Below are 23,580 nucleotides of genomic sequence, written 5' to 3'. Positions count from 1 at the left end.
GATCAAGTCCCATGTCGAGCTCCCTGCATGGAGCCTGCTTCTCCCTCTTCCTGTGTCTCTGCCTCTCTCTGGGTCTCTCATGAATAAATAAATAAAATCTTTAAAAAATAAAATAAAATATAAAATAAATAAAATAAAATAAATAAAATCTTTAGGGGCACCTGGGTGGCTCAGTCAGTTAGATGGCCAACTCTTAATTTTGGCTAGAGTCATGATCTCAGGGTTGTGTGATTAAGCCCCACATCAGGTTCCTCACTCAGCAAAGAGTTTGCTTGAGATGCACTCCCTCTACCTCTGCCCCTGCTTATGTGCTCTCTCTCTCTAAAATAAATAGGGGTGATGAGAACAGAGGGCTAGCTAAGGACAAAGCATAAGCTGACATCCCACAAATGACCCCCGCCCCCCCATATCCAGGGTGATATGTGTGTGATGTTCCTCAGGAAGTTCCTAATGTTGGGAATCCCTGGGTGACTCAGCAGTTTAGCACCTGCCTGCAGCCCAGGGCGTGATCCTGGGAACCCTGGATGGAGTCCCATGTCGGGCTCCCTGCATGTCGGGCTCCCTGCATGGAGCCTGCTTCTCCCTCTGCCTGTGTCTCTGCCTCTCTCTCTCTCTCTCATGAATAAATAAATAAAGTCTTAAAAAAAAAAAAAAAAAAAAAAAGGAAGTCCCTAATGTCTTAATGTTAATACCTAGCTAGAGGGAAAAACAACATTTAACGTGACAGTGGCAAGGCCTCCAGTATCTTGAAGGTCCTCTTTAGCATATGAAAATCCTTTTTAAATCTCCCTTTTCCTTACTTCCCCTAACTTTGCAGGTATATAATCAGCCACCTCTCACTAGCCTGGGACAGCAGCTCTTCCAGCCCAAGGGTCCTGTCCCCTGCTTTAACAAAACCGCCATTTTGCATCAAAGACATCTCAAGAATTCTTTCTTAGTCATTGGCTCTGGACCTCACTACACCAACCCTCACCTATATTCCAAAACTACAACAGGGGAAGCTGGGTGGCTCAGTTGGTTAAGCATCTGACTTTGGCTCAGGTCATGATCCCAGGATCATGGGATCCAGCCCTGCATTGGGCTCCCTGCCCAGTGGGAAGCCTGCTTCTCCTCCTCCCATTCTCCTTGCTTGTATTCTCTGTCAAATAAATAACATCTTAAATAAGTCTTTAAAAAATAAAATAAAATCTTTTAAAAATAATGAAATGAAATAGAAAAAAATTAAAAATATGGGGCAGTGGGGGGAGGAAGCAGCTTCGATAAATGCTATTCTATTATGGAGTGGTAGTAATGACAAATATATTAGCTGTTAACTTCAACACTTACGATGTTGAAGCACATCATTCTTAGAGTTAATTAGACATTTTTTAAAAAGTTATGAAGCCTTTTTCTTTTACAATTTTTTTAAAGGTGTCTGCTTTGTCTCTAGGAGCAATAATTAATTTCTGACTCTCAACCAACAATAACCAGAATATTGGCCTAATGAAATAAAGTTTATAGCAGATCTACTGCAAACATAACACAATGCTTACTTTTACTCTTATCAAACACTTTTAACTAGTTGACAACATTATGACAAATTCTTCTTCCTTTGAAATCATACAGGCCATTTTCCAGTTTGGCAACTCCAATTCCAAGACTCAAAGGCTACCAGCAGAGGTTTATTAACTTATTTTTTATTTTTTAAAAAATGGGGGGGGGGGACCTGGAAGCTCAGTTAGAAGAGCATGTGACTCTTGATCTTGGGGTTGTGAGTTTGAGCCCCACTTTCAGCATAGAGCTTACCTTAAAAATAAAAATGCAACAGGAGAAAATCAAATTTAGCTTTGTATGTACAAGGAATCCACACAGACATGAAAGTATGAAGGCAGTCAGGCAACATGGAGGCTTATAGATCAACCTAAGCTAAGGAGAAGGGTCTGAGGATACTAAGATAAAGAAGAACATTAGCAGGAAGGTGAGAGGAGAAGTTTGCAAAACAAAGGGTGCCTTATTGTGTAGGTTTTTAGGTAAAGAAGAACCTCATTAACAGCTGTCTTTCTGGCATAGGCAGGCACTTGAGGGGGGAAAGTGTAGAGCTTTTCCTGAATCTGCTGGGATTCAACTGCTTTTAACTCAAAATGCTATTCATGCTAAAGTACCCCATCTTGGGGCAGCCCGCCCTCAGCCCTGGAAGTTCCTTCTTTTGAAAAACTAGTTTCACACATTAAAAGTTGAATACCTGCAGAGGTTTCGAATAAAAATCTGCACATATCACCCGGCTGTTTACAACCATTTTATTAATTTCTCTGTTTGGCAGATGAAAGTCACAACCTGGCCTCTGCCTCCTCAAACTGTCTCATCACTGTCGTGCTCATTCCCTATGCCCTATCAATGCTCAATTCTCAGGGCAGATTTCTATATGTCTTTCAAATCTCAGCTTAATAATAAATCCACAAAAAGATACTTAACCTTAGTTATAATAAAAGACGTGAAAATTAAAGCTACAATGAAATGCTTCCATCTCTCAGGCTGGCATAGATTTTTTTTTAAAAATTTGATAATGCTCTGTCTTGATTTTTGTCCCCTGAGCAAAGCCAATTATTTCACATTTGGTCATGTTAAAATTGCCCAAAGGTTTACTTAGGGATCCCCTCCAGATCTTGGCTTCTGAATTTTTTTTTTCTTTTTTTAACTTATTGATTGGTTGACTAACTGACCATAACCTCTATGCCCAATGTGGGGCTTCAACTCATGACCACGAGATCAAGAGTTGCATGCTCTACTGACTGAACCAGCCAGGTGTCAAGGCTTCTGAATTTTTATTATTCATTTATTTTTTTATTTATTAAAAATATTTTATTTATTTATTCATGGAGGACACACAGAGAGGCAGAGACACAGACAGAAGGAGAAGCAGTCTTCCCGCAAGGGGCCAGACGTGGGACTCGATCCTGGGCCGGAGGCGGCGCTAAACCGCTGAGCCACCCAGGCTGCCCAGCTTCTGAATTTTTAATAAAGTATTTATAAAATAAAAAGCAAGTGGATAGAAAACACGAGTCTTTTATTACTAAGTCACACTGTTTTCACAGTGAACTACTTTCTTTAGGCTATCTAGAATGTTTAGCACAAGAGGCTCATACCTTCATGGTCAACTATAACCAGAAGAGAATTGTTCCTGTTCCCAGTTGTTCCGTTTCCGCCCCCCTCCCCCGCCCCGCCTTTTGTGCCAATTTCCCAAGACCTATACTCTTTTATAAAAGTGCCCCAGGTCCATTATGGAACAAAATGAGGCATAAATAAACCAAATTATCAGATTCTAACAACTGAATGGTACTTACCAACTAATGCTAGAACGCCTTTAACACACTCATTGTGTCCCTGAAAACTCATAAGCAGGCATATTTGGTAACTGAAGCACAGAATTCTACTGTACAGTACTTTCTTCATAGTAGCCTTCTAATCCCTGAAAACAATTGCTTTTTGACTCGTAACACTCTTCTTCATAGTTCTTTCAATTATTCCTTATATAACATAGGTATCCAAGGACATCACCTATCAGATCACCTTTCTCTCGACAAACTATTTATAAATGCTAATGTAAAAATGCGTTTCCAAACTCGAGCAGATGCCTGCTGTACATGTGTCTTCTAATCTGAACAAAGCCCAAAGGTACTATTCCCTCTCCAGGATCAGCCGCTACCCGGGACTTTAATGAAGCTCCGCAAGGTCCCCAAGCCCCTCAGGCGTGTTCTCATCAATTAGCTCAGAGTTCGGACTTTCCTTTTCAGAGCAACGGTAAGAGAGACGGCAACCTGGGTCCGACGAACAGACGACGCGGCTCGGGGAGAACACAGAAAAACTGCTCTGGACCGAGAACGAGGCAGTTTCATTTGTGAAGCCCCAGGGGCGAGAATGAAAAGGCTTTCCCGGGAGCGCTTCCACTCCCTGGGGCTGGGCAAGAGCACGGGGCTCCTCCCAGGAACTGCGGGGGTTCCCCAGGGGCCACAGCTGCCCAACCCACTTCTCCTTCCCCGAACCTTTTTGGCATAGGCTCCTTCTCCCGCCCGCCACGCGAACCAGGAATCGAGACGCTCACCTGATTTGAAACCGCTCGAAGCGCTCAGACACCTCTATGCACCCCGGGGCCGGCGCGGACGGAAGTACGTCAGAGCCCCGCCCCCGCGGGAGGTGCACCCGGCCTGTAGCGGCCCCTCTAGGAACCCGGGAAGTCGTCTCTGCATCTCGGTGTCTCAGGCTCGTCGGGGGTCGAGGCTCCCTGGGGACCCGCGGAGTCGCTTCACTGCGGGAACTGGGAATCTAGTGCTACCCCTGCCCCCAACTTTTTTTTTCTTTTTTTTTTTAAACCAAGGAAGTGCCGACCGTTTGAAAGCTTTGGCAGTTCTCCCACCCGATCGCCGTCGTCCGGGTCCAGAGAGAGGGACCGCCCGTGGACTTTGGAGCCCGGTTCATCTGTGGCCTGGGCCCGTCCCTTCGTGAGAACTTGATCCACGTTTGTGGACGCAGAGCCCCACGCTTGGCCCACGAAGCCGAAGACTGAGTCGATCGCTCTCAGACTTGAGGCACGGTGGCATCAATCTGAACAGAATTCTGGGCACACGTTTCAGAGGCTGCTTTCTAAGTGCTCCTGATGCAGTGGGGCTTGTTGAAGAAGTTTCTGCCTACCTTTTTCTGCAGCTGCTCTTGCTCAGCTGCAGTGTTTCTTTCCCTAGCCGCCAATGAGTTTGTTTTTGCCTGATCTCCCTCAAAAGGCACATGAAGGACAGCAACATGCCTGTACACAAAATTCCCTGCCTAAATGCACCATAACTTTATAGAAACATGACATCATTCCCCCTTATTTTCTTAGAATGATTTAAAAAACAAATTTTTAAAAAATTTCAAAGACGAGTGGCACCTAGGTGGGTCAATGATTGAGTGTCTGCCTTTGGCTTGGCCTTGATTCCGGGGTCCTGGGATCCCCACAGGGAGCCTGCTTCTCCCAATGCCTATGTCTCTGCCTCTCTCTCCGTGTGTCTCTCATGAATAAATAAATAAACGCTTAAAAAATTGTTTTTCAAAAACAAAAGTAGAAGGGATGACAGTGATCTTCCACGTACCAACTGGCCAGTTTCAACAGTCATCACATGGTCAGTCTTGTTTCATTCATTCATTTCCCCGTGCATGGTCAAACATAAAGATGGGTAGGTTTCTTGGTGCCACCTGTTAAGAGGCACCAAAAGCCAGTACTAGCCCAGAAATGAGAAATTACTCATTGAGCAAATGAGCAAATTCAGGGTGTGAGGCCTGAACACCATACCATTCCACTGGAGAAAACCTGAATTTTTCTTTACTTTAGGTAGGAGAGGAGAAGGGAAGAATGAGGGAGTTGTCAAAGTCGAAGAATGAGGGAGTAGTTGAAGTCGACTTCGAAAGTAGTCGAAGTTTTCAAATATATCAAGAGTTGTCATTTCCAAAAGAAATTTGTTGTATAGGACCCCGGAATTCAGGACTAAGACCAATGAATGGGAATGCTAGAAAAGTTCAATATAACGAAGGACTTTCTGATAGAGTTGCTCAAAATGGCCACTTCTGGGATCATCTGTTGCTGTTTCGAAGAGGTGGGAGAGCCCTGGGGATGGGGAAGACAGGAGTATTGCAGAGCGCATTTTGGGGGTAGATGACCTTTAACACCTTCATACAGCTTGCCCCATACTCCTGTTAGTTTTTCCTTGACTTCCAAACCTTTCATAGGACTCCTTCACTGTTATCATTCCTTCCATATACCTCCTTAGAGCACTTACTACGAGCAAAGTACTGTTAAGCACTTGGTTTTACTTCTTTATTGCTGCGTAAAAAAACCTCAGAACGTAGTGGCTTAACAAGATAGCCAACATTTCTCATATTATCTCACAATTCTGTGGTTTGGCTGGGTTCTCCTGCTTCCTGTGGTGTCACCTAAGGAGCTGGGATGGCTGGCAGTTGGTGTTGGCCCACAAACTGGAAGCTCAGCGGGAATGGTGGCCTGGGGGTTCAGTGCTCCTCCCTGTGAGTGTCTGCATGGCTGCTTGGGCTTCCTCATGATATGACTGGCTTCCCCAAGAGGAGTATTTTAATAGGTGAAGATAGAACTTCCATTTAGTGCTTAGTCTTGGAAGCTACACAGCATCATTTCATCATGATTAGATTGTTAAAATAGGCCACTAGGCCAGATTCAAGGGGAAGAAGAAAAAGACTATTTCTTGGTAACATTACAAAAGAGTATGTGGGATGGGAAATAACATGACTATCTCTGGAAACCATGTACTACATACATTTATCTTCATGATATTAATCCTATGAAATAATATAGTCCTGAGAATACTTAGCCTGTGAAATAATAAAATCTCTGCTTTACAGATCAGGAAACTCTAAGTACCAGCTCAGAAAAGTAAGTGCTGTGACCAGTATCATACAAGTGATCTGTGGGAAAGTCAAGATCCAAACTTGGCTCTTTCTCCAAAGACTATGTTTTTAGGTACTCTGCTGCCTCTGAGTTAGACTGGAGGAAGAAGAGATGGTTGAAGGGAACAGAATCACTAGGGAAAATCAGGAAACCTGCACAATCCCATGAGCCACGTATATTGATGCCTTGGTAGTGCTCTACCCAGCCTCTTAGTCAAAAGGATCTTTGCCTTGCCACGCAATCAGTGAGCTGTGTTGGGGCTTGAAGGAAATCCTTCCAATTCCAAGCTTGTTGCTCTTTCTAAAGAAAAGACAGGGCATCTGGATGGCTTAGTTAGCATCATACTCTTGATTTTGGCTCAGGTCATGATCTCAGGGTCATACTCTGCACTCAGCAGGGAATCTGCTTGAGATTCTCTCTCCTTTTCCCTCTGACCCTCCCCCTGCTTATGCACTCTCTTTAAACAAACAAATAAATAAATAAAATCTTTTTTAAAAAAGCAAAAGGGCCCAGAGCTGGAAAATATTAATGCCAAAATACACCTTAAGGATAACCTGGTTAAGCTCTTGTTTTCTGATGAAGAAACCAATGCCTGGAGAAGTCAGATCCAAGGCACACTAGTGAGCTAGTTAGTAGTGGAGCTGAGAGTAGAATCCAGATTCTCTAATTCAATCCTGTATCCTTACTATATCTCAACATTTTTATTTTTAAATTATTATTATTATTTTTAAAGATTGTATTTATTTGACAGAGAGAGAGAGAGAGAGAGAGAGAGAGCAAGCAAACACAAGCAGAAGTAGCAGAGGGTGAGGGAGAACCAGGCTTCCTGCTCAGCAGAGAGCTCGATCCCAGGACCCTGGGATCATAACCTGAGCCAAAGACAGATACTTAATCGACTCAGCCACCCAGGAGCCCCTCAACAAATTTTTTTTTAAATAGTGTTAGGAAGATCAATATGCTATCTATCCAAATCATCCTATATTACAGCAAGTTAACTTAGGATGAGTTATTTTTTCTTCCATTAATATAACTATGACAACATGGTACAACCACAAGAGAGCAAAGGGAAAAGTTAGCTACCTTGCCTGGTGGCTCACCGTGATGTGTCACCTACATTTCTTCTGCAGAGCAGTTTTGATTTCCAAGAACCTTATACTTTTCCAGTGAATTCATTCAACAAACACCAAGAATGTACCAGGCATTCTGTTAAAAGCACAAGGAAGAGGGGCACCTTGTTGCTCAGTCGGTTGAATGTCTGACTCTTGATTTCAGCTCAGGTCATTGATCTCAGGGTCATGCGGTGGAGCCTCAGCATGGAGCCTGATTAAGATTCTCTCTCTCCTTTTCACTCATGCTAGAAAGAAAGAAAGAAAGAAAGAAAGAAAGAAAGAAAGAAAGAAGAAAGAAAGAAAGAAAGAAAGAAAGAAAGAAAGAAAGAAAGAAGAAAGAAAGAAAGAAAGAAAGAAAGAAAGAAAGAAAGAAAGAAAGAGAAAGAAAGAAAGAGAGAGAGAAAAGAAGCACAAGGGAAAAATAAAAAACACACAAAGTTCTTGGCAGATATGTATAATTGCAGATGTGGTCAATGAGAATAGAGCAGAGGCCAACAAACGGTGACTGAATGTGTCATCTTGGTTGACCACATCTTGGTTGACCACAGTCTAACCTCTTGTAACAGACATTCCTATGACAACCTTTGCTTCTAACCACTTACATGGCAGAGAGCTTACTGATTTAGAGAATAGCTCCCTCCTTTTAGAGAGTTTGAATTACTGAAAGTTCTATAAATTAAAGAAAAAATCTGAGGTGCCCGGCTGGCTCAGTGGGTGGAGCGTGGAACTCCTGATCTCAGGGTTGTAGGTTCAAGCCCCATGTTGGGTACAGAGATCACTTAGAAATAAAAAGTAATAGGGGCGCCTGGGTGGCTCAATCAGTTAAAGAGTCTGACTCTTGGTTTCACCTAGGTAGTGATTTCAGGATTGTGAGATTCACTCGGCAGTGTCAGGCTCCACACTCAGTGCAGAGCCTGCTAGTTTCCCCCTTTCCCTCTGACCCTCCTCTCACTTACTTGCTCTCTAAAACAAATAAATAAATATTTTTAAAAATACATAATAATAATAAATTGCAGCAAAAATCTGTTTTCCTACAATTTCAACTCATTGACCCTGGTCTTTATCAGTCCTTTTCTCTCACACAATGTAGTTGTTCTTGTCAGTCCTTCAAAATATTTAAAAACTATCATGCCCCAGAGATCACCTACAGCAGTTCCACGATCTTGTCTGAAAGTTGCTGCTGGATCTTGGACTGTAAGTCCCTGCCTTGGCAGCAAATATACTGAATCTTGGACTGTAAAATGTCTGAACTGACCGAGGGCCTTTGAAGGGTCCACGGTTCCTAAATGACCACCATATTGCCCCGTCTTTCTTTCTCTATACTACCCAGTTGTCTTTTGTTTTGAAAGATTATTTGGCTTGAAAGAGAAAAACGTTCTCCTCTTCTTTGTGGGAGAAGTTTGGAAGGGGAAAAGCTATGAGTGATTACTGTAGCCTCTGGCTTCCTCTTTCCCCTTTCAGCAGCCTGGTGGTCATGTTTCTCCCTCAAATGGTGGTTTTCTAGATCTTGCTCATTCTCACCTTGCTTATCTTTGCTGCTGTCACTACGCTTGGCCAGTAGAGGGTGATCATACCTTGATTTCTTCTAGAACAGGGCTAGGCAAACTTCGCACCCATTACAACACAGCTGTGAAGACTTGCCTTTTTATTTCCCAGGAGGAGTCTGCATGAACAGCATGTTGGGGAGTTGCAAAGACATTCAGCTGAAGAAAATGAAAGGGGGAACTTGGCTAGCTCAGGTGCAATGCTTGATCTTGGGACTGTAAATTCGAGCCTTACATTGGGTGTATAGATTACTTAAAAAAATAAAATATTAGGGATGCCTGGGTCGCTCAGCAGTTGAGCTTCTGCCTTTGGCTTAGGGTAGGATCCCAGGGTCTGGGAATCAAGTCCCACATCGGGCTCCATGCAGGGAGCCTGCCTTTCCCTTTGCCTGTATCTCTGTCTCTCTCTGTGTCTCTCATGAATAAATAAAAATCTTAAAATATTAAAAAAAGAAAGAAAAAAGAAAATGGAAGAGAATAAAAGCAGAGTGATGTAGTTAGACAACCCTGCAACTTACAGCTGGAGCCCTGTGGCAAATAGAGCCTTGGGAGATTTAGATCTGCAACTTGATTATTTGGAAAATGGGCAAAACACTACCTTCTCTGACAACTTTAAGAAATTTCTGTACCCAGCTCAAACTCACAACCCTGAGATCAAAAGTCTCACATACTCTACTGACTGAGCCAGCTAGACGCCCCACCTTCTCTGACAACTTTAAAGCATTTGGATCGCTTGAAAGTGAATGAGCTCTGTAAAGGACTATACCAACAGTAAGAGATTCATAATCTTCAACACTCTTGGCTACAATATTATTTCTGAACTTTTCTCTGGTTTAATGTTATCTCCCCATGTCTCCTCCCCCAAGGATAGATGTGGCTCCACCTATCACAGATTCTTTTTTCCATTCTGCCCTCTTTGGAGAGAGCCACTTGCCTTCTTAATAAGAGAGGGTAGGGGCACCTGGGTGGCTCAGTTAAGTGTCTGACTCCTGATTTTGGCTCCTGTCATGGTCTCAGGGTCCTGATGTTGAGCCCCACCTCGAGGCCCTAGATGACGGTCATGCTCTTTGGGGAATCTGCTTGAGATTTTTTCTCTCTCCCATTTCCTCTGCCCCTCCTCTCCTCCCGTGTGTGCACTCTCTCTCAAATAAATAAATCTTTAAAAATAAATAAAAATCTCAGAATAGAAGATTACAAAGGGCATCCCTCCCTCAACCAAAGTCTCCTCCTGCGCAGGCCCTCTGGAGGTCCCCCAGCCATACCTGATGTGCCTGAATTGACGCTGCTCTGGCTGGCTCCGCATCAAGGTTCTTTCTGCTTCCAATGGCTTCCACAAAGTGCTACTCCTGGTCCTGCAGCTTGTGTCCTGCTCCACCCCAGGGGCCAACATTTGCCTTATTACAGGGAGTGATTGATGAATTGTATGCTTATCCCAACTTGTCAACAGAAGGCAGTCTAGTGCCTTGAGGATGGGGTGCTTTTTTCTAATTTGTCCAAGTGCTGGTGCAGTGAGGTAGAGCGACTTCGCTTATTTGCCTGACCCATTGCTGTTACTGCTTTCCTTTTCTTATTCTTAGCACATGGCTGGACAATAATGTTTGTTGAAAAGGATCTTTGGCTCTGTGTCTTGGAGTCATGTGGAACAAATGGAATCCTTCCTTAGATATTTGGTGCAGAGGCCAAGTTCCCAGTGGGTTTTCTCTTCCCCAAGGAAAACACTTTATTGGACATATGTGGTGGTTTTGCTTTTATTATCCTGCACATGGACTGTTTCTCTTCTAAGATGTGGAATCCAGAACCAAATGTAGGGCACGTGATGACGATAAGCCAGGTAGGGAAGAGTCAGACTACCACCTCCTAGGTTCAAAGAAGAGAGTGGAGGCCATGCTTTAGACTTGGGGGCAGTGGTGACAAGTAGCAGAGGGACATGGGTTGTTTGGGACGAGCAAGGCTCCTTAAGCCTGTCAGCAATCTCTCTTATTCCAGGGGTAATCTGGCTCCTTGGAGGATTTGGGATTGCAAAGGCATGTGAATCTGAATCTGAAGGAGAGGGGTAACTTAAGAAAACCCCAGAGACTGTGAAATTTTGTACCTAACATTTGGGACTGAAACGGTGCCCAGAGCCAGGTTCCCCAGTTTCACAAAGACCTAATTTCAAGGTTATGTGTATTTTAGGGACTTGTGGGATGGAGAACATGGCAGCACGTTTCGCTTTAAAAAGTGACTTTGGGACACCTGGGTGGCTCAGTGGTTGAGCATCTGCCTTTGGCTCAGGGCGTGATCCCAGGGTCCAGGATCAAGTCCCACATCGGGCTCCCTGCATGGAGCCTGCTTCTCCCTCTGCCTGTCTTTTGTCTCTCATGAATAAATAAATAAAATCTTTAAAAAAAAGTGAGACTTTATGAGGGGTAAACAAACATTCAGGAAAGATCGAGGGGGCCCTGGAGAAAGCAATAACAGGTAGTATTTTTCGCACACTTAGGTGTGCATGCTTTACATGTAACTAAGACACAGCAGGTTGGTGGTGGATGAAGGATTCGATACTAGGCAAACTGGTTCCATCTGATGCCCTCGGACGGTTAACCATTGCACTAGGCTGCTCCATAAGCATAGTTGTGGGATCATGTAAGTGACTTATCAAGGATGGAGAATTGAGCTCATAGAGGAGAACAAGGGACATTGAAGTAGCACTAGAGTCACACACTTGGTTTTAAAATCCAGCTCTGGGAGCGCCTGAGTCCGTGGAGCGTGTGACTCTTGATATCGGGGTTGTGAATTCAAGCCCCACAATGGGTGTAGAGATTACTTAAAAATAATAAAAACCCTTAAAAACTAAAAACAATAAAATCCAACTCTGCCACTTGTTGGGTGAGCCGCCTCACTTTCTGGGCCCGTTTCCACACTTGTAAAATGAGGCAATAGTCTTTGCAAAGTTGATGTGTGGATTAAGAGAAAATTCATGGTTATTATTCATGAATAAAAGGGCAGCCTAATACAAGCCACTGCCAAGAGTTTCAAAGAAATGGCCAAATGTTCTAAAAAAGGGAGGAGGGATCCCTGGGTGGCGCAGCGGTTTAGTGCCTGCCTTTGGCCCAGGGCGCAATCCTGGAGACCCGGGATTGAATCCCACGTCGGGCTCCCGGTACATGGAGCCTGCTTCTCCCTCCGCCTATATCTCTGCCTCTCTCTCTCTGTGTGTGTGTGACTATCATAAATAAATCATAAAAAAAATTTAAAAAAAAAGGGAGAAGGAAGACAAGAGAAAATGCTGTCAAGAACACTGGTCATCTTTTGTGGCACCATTTAAGCAGTTGAGAGAAGAGTTAAACTCCAGGAGCTTTAACAGGGAGACGTGCAGCAGACATGGGAAGTGGTCATGGTCCAGTTGGTTGGGGAATTTGTTAGCCAAAAGGAAAGGACAAAGTCAAATCAAAGATTGTTTTGTTCCTTAATGCTACTGGCATGTGCTTATTGGAACATAGAACAGGTGTTGCAGGGTGAGGAGGAACATGGAGGCACCAGAGAGCAAGGCCAGGGGCTTGAGGGAGCAGGAGGGACCAGACAGTGAAGCATGTCCCAGTGGCCTCTGGCCCCTGGGGAAGAACACTGATGGGCAGCTGACAGTGACATGAAGCCATGATTAGCATGGGGGTTTGGAGAGTAGGAGACACTCGAACTGGGAACCCAAGACTACGGAAGCGAAAGGGCTTGTCCAGCGGGGCAAGGGGAGAAGGCCTTATCTGCACGTTTCCATTTGGCAGCTGTGACAAAGACCCAGGAATAGAGGTAGTGGAGGCAGCCACCAGGTTTGACCTGGACAGCACTGAGTGAAGAGGGAAGCTCTCTGGAAGAAACCCTGACCCTTGACTCTTGTGGCCCCTCTCTGCCCTTCAGGTTGCTGTAAGGTTCTAGTTACTTCTGGCCAAGGCTGGTATTACCAGCTCAGGGCTGGAATCTGCCTCAGAGCCTATCCTCCAAAGCAATAACCAAGTTCAGTAACATATTGGATCTTTCCCCATTTCTGCCTATACTGTCCCTCATTTTGATTCTCTGGAATCACTTCCTAAAATAATCACAAGCACACAAGCCCTCACTTCAGGTTCTGCTCTTGGGGCTGGGGGGGTGGTGGCAGGAAAAGGTGAAACTTCTCTTGAATTGGGATTTCATTATGATCAATGCAGAAAAATATTTTTCTTTTTCTCACATGTACCACCTGTTACTTACTTCATGTAAGTTTTAAAAAAAAAAAAGCTTATTTATTCAACTAGTGCCCTGGAAAGCAAGCAGGGCAGGAGTTAGTATTCCTTAAGGACCCTGAAACCAAAGCAGATAGAACACTTGGTGTCTCAATTCTGGTTTCTAAACAGGGTGAATAAATCAATTATTTAAACAAGACAAAGTAAAAAAAAAAATCAAGTGGAGTTTGCTTCATTATATTATGCAACAAAACCAGGTTATTGGGTGAGAGGTCACAGTGTGAAGTTTGAACCATCAGATCACATGTTGCACCGTTAGGAGGTTTCGTTTTTTTTTTTTTTTTTTTAATTTTTATTTATTTATGATAGTCACAGAGAGAGAGAGAGAGAGAGAGAGAGAGAGAGAGAGAGAGAGGCAGAGACATAGGCAGAGGGAGAAGCAGGCTCCATGCACCGGGAGCCCGACGTGGGATTCGATCCTGGGTCTCCAGGATCGCACCCTGGGCCAAAGGCAGGCGCCAAACCGCTGCGCCACCCAGGGATCCCTGGAGGTTTCTTTTTTCCTGAGTTTCATAAATCTGTCAAAGGTTGTACTTTAATGGTTCTATCTTACAGAAAATCATGTTTTGGGGGATCACTGAAAGCTACTGTACTCCACGGTTTTTCATCTGGTTGTCCTCCTTCTGGGAAGCTACCCAGAACTCAAAGCTGCTGTGAAGAAGGGCACATTCATCTGGGTGAAGATGGCATGTAGGACGCAGTTTGAGTTTTTAACTTTGACGTTCTACTTTTTTTGCCTCATCCACAATGTGTGTATTTATACAACCAAGAATGAGAAAAAACAAACACCGCCAACATTGCCACCTAGAGGTGATAATTTATTGTTTTACCATGACCCAGAAGAGAAACCACATAGAGATATTTATTACAATTCCCCACAATTTCCTTCCCCATCTGCTCTAACATTTGTCAGACATCACCGGCCTCCTAAAATGGACCATTGACTACAAATGCATGTAACTGTTATTTGGCTGCCATTTCTCATGGAAATTTTAGTCCTCCATCAAGTTTTCACATTATTTCCAAGAGAGGAGTTCCTTAGCTTTAAAAAAACCCCACTTTTCCTTTAAGATTCCATTATTTATTCAAAGAAGCCTTCCTAGAAAGGTTAATGAGGATTTGAAATGAACAAATTCAATTTAAAAATCACTTATTGAACATCTACTAAGCATCTGGACTCTTCTAAGACTAGTGAAATGAAAGGCCAGGTTTCAATAACAATAACTTAATTCTGCGGGTATACAAAGACAAGTTTCTTCTTTTGGTCTAATTTATTCTAATCTAAGGAACTAGGGACTGACAAAACAGGAAAGGTTTGTCTTATCCAGTCTACAGATAAACAAGACATTGCCTGAGTTAGCTCTCTATATAGATTTAGGCTTATCATGTTGACCTGGTTGTAATAATCTATATTTAACTACAAGTTAATAAAAATACATGTTCATTTTAAAATAATTGCTGATTTTGCTTGCAGTGCCCCCCCTTACCCTTAAACTCTTATTATTTTTAGATCAAGATTTTCCTGCACAACCACCATCTGCTGCCTTCCCCCCCACCCCCATCTATTTGTTTTCACAGAAGAACCCCTGCTACTAGCAGAAGCAGCTCTAAGCCTAACATGCTTTGTCCTTGCTAGGGCAGAAAGAAACCTTACCTAAACTGTTCAGAGGTTGAGGTGAGGGGAAAAACAAGTGAGCACTGACCAACACACCTGAGTCGGGGCAATTTGCAGCTGCCTAGTCCCTTCCCCGGACTGAAGGAACTTTAAAACCCAAATCTGAAACTGGAATGAAAATCCGAGTTTTTATGCCACCTTTCAATCACTCACAGGTCTCATTTTTTTCTTACTATCTTAAAACATTTAGCCTCACTGCTTAATGAGTGCTTGCTAAAGGGAGAAAGTTTAACTTTAGGACCAATTAGCTTTGCTAATAATTTCTGTGTAACTTAAGTGAGCCATGATTCTTTAACTAAATGGAGGGGAGAAATCTTAACGACTTTTTTTTTTTAAGCTGTTAAAATAATATTGTTTAGAAGTCAACCTAGTGCCTCTCCTTAACTTCCACTGTTTCAGGATAAAGAGAAAAACATGAAGTTTATGGTATCCACTGTTAAACAGAACCAGACAATGTGAAATGAAATTCTCACATTAAGACATTCTGTCAGATAAGATGTCCAAAATATTTCCCCAACTTTTGTTTGACCTGCAGAATCGGAGATGGCTTAGCCTCCCTATAACTTCAGGTTTGTTTTACAAAGCTTTGAAAAGTAAAACAGATACTTTCATCTTCAGATAGAATAAAAAATTAATCTGAGTAGCAAAATAAGTAACTGCTTTTAAATGTACAGTAGTGTGTCCATTCTAAAAACAAAACCTAAACTTGTTAGGAAAACTTTTCAAATAATGTTTTTTATTGAATCCTCCAGTAGTAGTTGAAATAAAAATGTACCCTAACTTCTACGAAAAGATCTATTTATACCACTTAAATTCCTCTTCTCTGATTCTACATTTCACTTTGCAACCTGCAGACCTTCATTTGGTTTCCCAAGTGGGGAACCCAGCCCCTTCATAAATATTTCTCAGAAGTTGCTCAGAGTGGGACTCACAAAAATATAGCTCCTCTGGCAAGTATTGCTGCCACCATTTGACTACATTTTAATACTGTTACTCCAATTCACATAACAAATCTTCCATGAGGATGGTAGGATAAACCTGGTTAGCTAGCTTCAGGATGAGGACTTCAGGGTGACCAGACCCCAGAATAAAAGGTGATCAACTCTAGGATAAAAAGGAGGAAAAAAATTCCTTCACAACTATGAATCTTCACAAGCCTTCCAATGGCAGGGAAAGAACAATCCCAGGAAGTGAGTGCGGGGCAGGGAAGGTACACAGGAGCACAGTCAAAGGGAATGCTGCAAAAACGGTTCTCCAGCCGTATTAGAAAAACTTACTGCTGTGTAAGAAACTGGATGCATCTGTGCCTATTTTCAAGGAAAGGGTCCATCATGGTGCTTTGCTATCCCAAATTTCCTAAGCATGAAGATCAGAGTTAGTGGGGGAAGCAGGACTGGTTTCCACAATCTGGTCACCAGGTTAAGTGGTCCCGCTGGCTTCTCCAGGGCACCTCACCAACTCTCAATTCATGTAGATGGCCCTCTCTCGCCCCACCACTACAAGCTCAGACCTATTTTCTTGGCATGGCAGGTAAGGATCCACTTTCTGGCTTTGAAAACGTTCAGGAAGATGCAAATGTTTCTAGAAACGGTTCCATTTTAGAGTCCTATTAACCTCTCTCTCCTAATCTCCTCTCCTGACTTGGTAAGCCAACTATGAAGGTTTTCTCTCATTTCCCCTGCTCCTCAGCACTGTAAACTGACTTTTTGTCTATACCCACATCAACTTCTTTAACTACTCATTCCAAAACTTTGCTCTTTTGGAGTATGTGTTCTGTCAAATAGATTAAAATACATTTTTTATAGGGAATATACAGAACGACAACCTGGGGTAGAGGTACAAACATGGGACACTGATGTTGTGGTCTTACAAAATATATAGAAGTTACCGAGCAGGAACAATTTTTGCCTTCTTTTTAGCATTTCCCCACATTTTCCCCTTCTTTTGTGGATCCTCTGGAGTTAAGATTGAGCTTCCTCTGCAGTGTTTCTGAAATTCATTACATGATTGGAACACAATGACGGAATTCATTTTCTGTCCAAAGCAATGAGTGGTCTACATGAAAGTTTTCCTCACATACAATATTAATAAAGTTTATTTACAGTGTGAGCTTTCTGATGCTAAGGGCTGAGATGTGATGGAAGGCTTTGCCATATTTATCGCATTCATGAGGTTCCTTTCTGGAATGAATTCTCTGATGTATGTAAGATGTCAATTGTCACACATGTCAGACATGGCGAGCTCTCTGTACATATTTAGCAGTTTCACTTTTATGTCTTTAATAGAATACTAAGTGTCTTACATATCAAAGATGCCTCACAGATGCCTCTGATTCTCAGGCTGTAGCCTTGCCTGCCAGGCCAGAGCAGAAACAAATTCCCCACAATCTGAAGAATTTTACTTCTCTTCTTGGCAGGTATATTTAAGGTATATTCCTAAAAACCCTTAAAAAACTTCCATTAGGTCAACTAGCATGCTAATGGTTAACTACAGAGTACTCAACTTAAAGGCTTCAGCTGGTCAAGAACTTCTGAATGTCCAGACACTAATGAGCTGTGGTAATAAGCCTTTCTGACCATGACCCAATTACACTCTGCACTGGGCAGCCGATAAATGGACACGACGTGAATGGTTTTAATCAACAGTCATAGCCTCTTTTCTTCAGAAAACACATTTTCAAATGGCTGCTTGAAGAAATGCGTCTGCTAAAGATCTGAAGGCAACCACTGTGACCATCCCATGGTCAACGTGGGACAAAGATGCAAAGCGCAGGTTGCAATGAACTTTCCTTTTCAAAAAACGCAAATGGTGGCTGCATTGTCAGCATGTGATTGTGGCTAAAGAAAGGTGAATGTGGAACCAACCAAAGTTCATTGCCTCTTCAGAACAGTTGGTGCGTTGATCTGTGCCTGGGCCAAGTGCCCCAGTGCTCCCAGGGCTTCCCAGGGGCAAGTCTCTGCTGACAAGCACCAGCAATTTTGTGTGAAGCCTCCATTGTGGCTTTTTGAAGAAAACATTAAAAAAGCACTTCTACTTTCATTTAGTATAAAAAAGCTACTTAGGTATATATACGCTTCTTGAATATCTCCTCTGTCATTCTTAAACTGGATGGATGGAAATATCCTGGTCACCAATGGGCCTCCTTTAAGTTTCTGCAGGCCAACACTGATGGAACGGCTTGGAAGCTCCAGGAGAGTTGTAGTTGGTCCCAGTTAGAAAGAGAGGCCAAAGAATCACTGCTGCACAGAATTTGTTTGGTCTGGAACTGAAGCCACAGCTGCCCCCACCTCACTGGTTCCCCATAAAGCCATACTGTCTTGTAGGCTTAAGCTGTCAGTCAGCAAACAACTGATGAAGGATAGTTTTAGTTGTTTCTTGATGGAAAAACTCATGTGGGGTTCTCCCATTAGGGGGAAAGTCTTTGGGTCTCTTTCTAAGTTTCTGCAGGGCTGTCCACCATCATTTGCATGCTCTCATGAACAAAGACCTCTCTACCCAAGTCCCTAAGGACTGCCTATGTTGCCCATGATAGCTGGGTCTCCCATGTGTGTATCCGAAAACCATCTGTCATTAGCTTCTAGGCTGTCGATTGCTTCGATGGAAAAGATCAGTTTCATAGCCTCCCCTCAGTCTTCAGGGGATGAGAAACAGAAAAAATTGTACAGTTCAACCATGATACAGTCACATCTCAGCTTGTTGGTGAACTTCTCAGAGCAACAAACATGTTGGGTAACTGCCAGCTAATGGTATCAAATGCCTTTATCAAGTTTCTGGAAAGTGTGGGGGGAAAATGCCCTTTACAACTTTCCTTTTTTTGAAATGCAACAAAAATCACATCTTCTGTGCTGTACTTTTAGTTATAAATGATTCAGAAAGTGCCTAAATGATCATGTTGTCCTTCAGCTAACTGAAGAGAATTCTGGCGAAGATCTTTTGCCCCAGAAAGAGGTCAAGACACGGCCTTAGTAAATATTCCTATTTTTCTTAAGATAATGACGAGAGAGTTGTTTCTGACATTCCATGGTATTTACTCACAAATCTGTGTCTAGGAAGAGTCTATGCAGGCAGCGAGCCAGTGCCTTTCTTTTATAGTCAGGATAAAAAGAGCATCAGACCCTAGAGCTGTTAGCATGACTTGGACTCCAAAGGTCCTCTTCAAAAGCTGGGCCAGGCTACCTACTTCTGGTACTCATGATTCACACAGGGTTTTATCATAAGCGTGTAAGTACTGTCAGAAGTCAGGTATAACAAGTGCCTCTTAGGTGTTCAGCACTGTCTCCAGTGCTATCTGGGATAAAATAGATCCCTTGACAATTGAAGCATCTCTTTGGGGAGGGAGGGGCCATGATGAAAACTTTCAAACGCGAAACAATGGAGGATTAAAAGACAGTCTACAATCAGTCAAGTGCTAAAACTTGTGGAGAAATGCATTTCAGAGTGCGAATAGTGCTTTTGGGATTTCGAGTAGGGAGAGAAGGGCTTTGAATCATTGTTGCCATTTCAGTAGAATTTATCTCAGCGATGAGGATAGAACCATCTACATTTGTTGCGTCCTTTGGAACTGTAGACTGGTGCACATACCCTCTTTCAGGAAGAGCTAGAAATCTTTGGTTTGATACCCATCAGCACAGTCCTAGATTTCTATAGCTTTGGCAGGCTACCAGTGATCATATATATAACTTATCATATATATAACTAGTTTGAGCAGCAAGTCCCAATGCAGTTTAACTGTTCCTTGTTTTTGAGAAATAAGGTATAACAAGTTGTTGGCCAAGTAGGGCTTGTTTGTGGCAAGCAGCTTTAAACCCCAGTATCACTTTTGCAGAGCCAATCTTAATCTTTCAATCCTATATTGTGGTTGCTGAGTCTGAGAGCGCCTTAATAGGTATCCTCATTACTGAAAAGCTTGACATTTGACATTATGTGTGCTTTTATCTTGCATGGAAATATCGTGTGGATTCTCCATATGACTAGCTTTTCCCTGCAGGGGCCGTGTGGAAGGATTACATGCCCACAGACAATGCAAAGGCGGAACGCTGCTGATGGAACTACAAGGATCCTGAAGTGTGATTTTTTTCCTTTGAATCTGTTAAGGCCCTCTTTTTTTTCCCCTCCGTGGGCACACATATCTCTGAAGTAATTTTGGAAACAAAAGGAGGAAATGGCTAGCTGACAAATTCTTGATCTACACACAGCTTTTCAGGAATGCACCAAATGCATCAAGGGAGGCAGGGCTGTACTCAGAGGCTCGTTCTCTGGTATGGATCCTGTGATGCAGAGTGAGGGTCGAGCTCCGGGTGAAGGCCTTACCACACTTAGTGCACTTATAGGGCTTTTCTCGGGTGTGGATTCTCCGATGCAAAATAAGGTATGAGTTTCGGTTGAAAGCTTTTCCGCATTCACTACATTCATAGGGTTTCTCCCCTGTGTGGATCCTCTGATGTTTTGTCAGGTCTGAGCTCTGGCTGAAGGCCTTCCCACACTCATTACATTCATAGGGTTTCTCTCCAGAGTGGATCCGCTGATGGAGAATGAGATTTGAACTGTGACTGAAGGCTTTGCCACACTCATTACATTCGTGAGGTTTCTCTCCTGTGTGGATTCTCTGATGCAGGACCAGGTTGGAGTTAAGACTGAAGGCTTTCCCACACTCGCTACATTCATAGGGCTTTTCTCCAGTGTGGATGATTTTATGGCGAATAAGGCTTGAGCTCCTTGTGAAGCATTTACCACATTCATCACATCTATGGGACTTTGCTCCCGTCGGAGCTTCTTCAGGGGTGTTAAAGTTTGAACTCAGGCTGAAGCTTCTTCCCAAACCTTTGCCCTTCTCCCTTGGGCCTCTCTCTCCTGTGGCGGGCTTTTTTTCCTTGGTTGTAGCTGGCCCCGAATCTCTTTTTTCTCTTCCGGTTTTTTCCTCAGGGTTTCTCTGCTGCCTCTCTACTGTTCTGCTCTGCTGTTCACGTTTTTCTCCAAAATCTTTTTGGAATCTTCCTGTCATCTCCCCACGTGGCGCTGAGTCTTCTGCGATTTCAGCCTTTGAGGTTGACTCCTCATTCTCATTCCTGTTTTCACAACCTGACACAATAGAAAATAAAAATGCCACCATTTTCTTTTGAATATGTGGGTTAATCAAGTGACACTGTTTTCCTGGAAGCTTCTACATGCCTGCAAACTGACCTCACAGGATTAATTGAGATAAAATCAGAGGACAGAGGGAAAGAATGGGGACAACAGGGAGTTGAGCTGGGGAAGGAGAGGGTGGGCCGAGTAGAGGACAGCTCCACTGGGGGGGTAAGGGGGAGGACAGAGCAGAGGAAGCAGAACTGGTTAGGGATGGAAGGGATGAGGGATGAAGAATGAAGGAACGTTAAGGGGGTCACAATTCACAGTTCTACAATTTGGTCACCCAATAATTAATATGGAGGAATAGACATTTAAAAAAATCCATGTTCCATTTCTAATATTAAGCATGAGTTTGAATGAAGAAAATGGACAGGTCTTGCCTAGAAACAGTAAGGGTACCAGCCCACAAAGGAAGGCATGTAAACAGTTAATAAAGGAAGAGTGAATACTCCAATTCTGTGAGATTTTTAACAAGTCCATGGTTAACGGACAACACAAGAGCTCTGGACTTGGCAGGTAGACAGATCTTCAGATACATGAGATTTTCTCCTCCAGTAAGAGCAGCCCGGAGCTGACAGTGCTCAAGTATCCGGGGTGAGGGCAAAGAAGTTGGTTGGGGCATTAGTAAACATAACTAAAACCTTCACTGACAGACCACTGAGAATACCCAAGAACAGAAAAGACACTGAAAACAATCCTGGACATGTTCCACAAAGGAGATGATGTTAAAAAAAAAAAATTACGAATGCAAAGATGATCCTCTCATTTGGCAACCAGCACACGAAAACATTGGAATATATCTTTATTACAATCTGCTAGAGTCTGTGCATCATTATTTTTAAGTAGAGAGTGAAAATTGTTCAATGAACATGCACTATTTTATAGATGTTTACATTCATTTGGGAAAAAACCCAAGATGTTGCAACCCTATTATTTATTTGGCCTTAAGCACCCTTTCCAAGGGGGTTTGCGCTATCCCAAAGAGGCCCCTGAATGCAACCACAGAAAGAAAAGTATCTAAGCCCTGGCTTTAGTGATGAAATCGCATAAATACCGACCCTTCCTAAGGAAGAGGAAATTGGTCCACTTCTTTTGAATTCCAATCCAAAGTCCTTGGTAATTGGGATAGTTCCCAGACTGTATCTGATTTTTGTTTGCTTTTTGAAGTTATCCTGGGGTAGGTAATACTTAGCTCATAAACACAGATCAGTTACTTGGCTTAATTTTCAGACCGTGGTCCAAAGAGCAAATACCAAGAAACACTCACCCAGTTAGGTCTACGGTTCAAAATAAAAGCTGAAGCTTCTTCAGGAATATTCTTTCTTCAGTTCCCTTCACCCACCTACCTTCTGCCCTCCCCAGGCAGAAGTCTCACTGTGGACTTCCCATGACACAACTATGTGAGAACTGCTTTGCAGGACTGTCTTCCAGGGATTGAGGGAAGAGGACAAATGGGAATGTTTGTCAATTGTGTCACCTTGTCTGAACTGGCTGATGCCTCTTAGAGCTTGTTTTTGTTCTTAACTGCACTGCTACTCTATGGAAGCAGACCTCTCCATAGAAGAGCACCACTGTAGTCGGAAACAGGGAATCCTAATTGTAAGGGAGGCACAAGCCATGAATTACACAAAGTTATTGTGGAGCAGCACTCCCAGGATGGAAGATGGCAGAAAGCCCATGGAAGGATGCCTAGTAAGTCCAGGAATGCAGTCCTGGGTTAGGATCAGATTGATGATTAGGTCTCACCTGGACCTTTATAATAAGAAAAACAGATTCCATCCCCTTGACAGAGGCACCTACATTACAGCCCACAGAGGCTGGAGAAGAATCTTAAGTATCAAAGTGGTTCAAGAGGTGAGAACTCAGAACATGAGAGGACTTCTGATTTCAAATAGCAAAAACTACATAAAGTTAAAAAATCCACTTGGAATCAGGGAATCACAGTATCAGGTGCTGGGGGTTAAATGAACACAAATGGGCTCCTTCCTCTACCTGGCCTGAAGAGAGGGGGCTCAGTAGTCTTTCAATCCTTGTCAACTCTCAACTGAACACATCAGAGATCCCACAACTAACCAAAAAACAACAACAACAACAACAACAAAAAAAAAACCCCAAAAAAAAAACACCCATCACAAAACAATCTTAGACGATGATGCTGCATCAGTCTTACCCTGGGAAAACACGTTCCCATAATTCTCCTGCCTGTTGTCCCTATTGAGATTCTTCCGAGCCAGGTTCTGACATCCCCATTCCTCCAGGATGAGGGACACGGCCATGTCCTCGATCTTCACCATTGCCTGAAATAATATGAGATCCCCACACTCAGTTCCCCCAAAGCTTAGGGACAATCCCATCACCCAAACCTGGAGTCAGGGATAGAGTTGGAAAGAATAGGTGACCATGCCAGGCTCTGGCTCTGGCGGATGCGGAGGGTGGGAGTGGGGCT

General features: G+C 43.2%; 1 protein-coding gene across 4 annotated transcripts in view; it reads right to left on the bottom strand.

The window, feature by feature from the left end:
* Positions 1 to 23,580, bottom strand: part of LOC144319574 (zinc finger protein with KRAB and SCAN domains 1-like) — a 64,067-nt gene that overhangs the window by 26,925 nt on the left and 13,562 nt on the right. The window contains exons 5-6 of one of the 4 annotated variants that reach the window (XM_077907871.1): positions 23,305 to 23,431; positions 20,268 to 21,086 (exon numbers count right to left, since the gene is read on the bottom strand). In XM_077907871.1, coding sequence (XP_077763997.1) covers positions 20,268 to 21,086; positions 23,305 to 23,431 — 946 coding nt within the window. Of the gene's footprint in view, positions 1 to 3,320; positions 4,014 to 4,078; positions 4,224 to 14,130; positions 21,087 to 23,304; positions 23,432 to 23,580 lie in introns of those variants that run through there. The other 3 variants (XM_077907868.1, XM_077907869.1, XM_077907870.1) reach the window with 3 other exon arrangements.

The sequence above is a fragment of the Canis aureus genome, chromosome 8, assembly GCF_053574225.1.
Source record: "Canis aureus isolate CA01 chromosome 8, VMU_Caureus_v.1.0, whole genome shotgun sequence".
In the NCBI taxonomy this organism is placed as follows: Eukaryota; Metazoa; Chordata; class Mammalia; order Carnivora; family Canidae; genus Canis; species Canis aureus.
The sequence above is the reverse complement of the archived record's forward strand: the minus strand, read 5'-3'. Positions and strand labels throughout refer to the sequence as shown.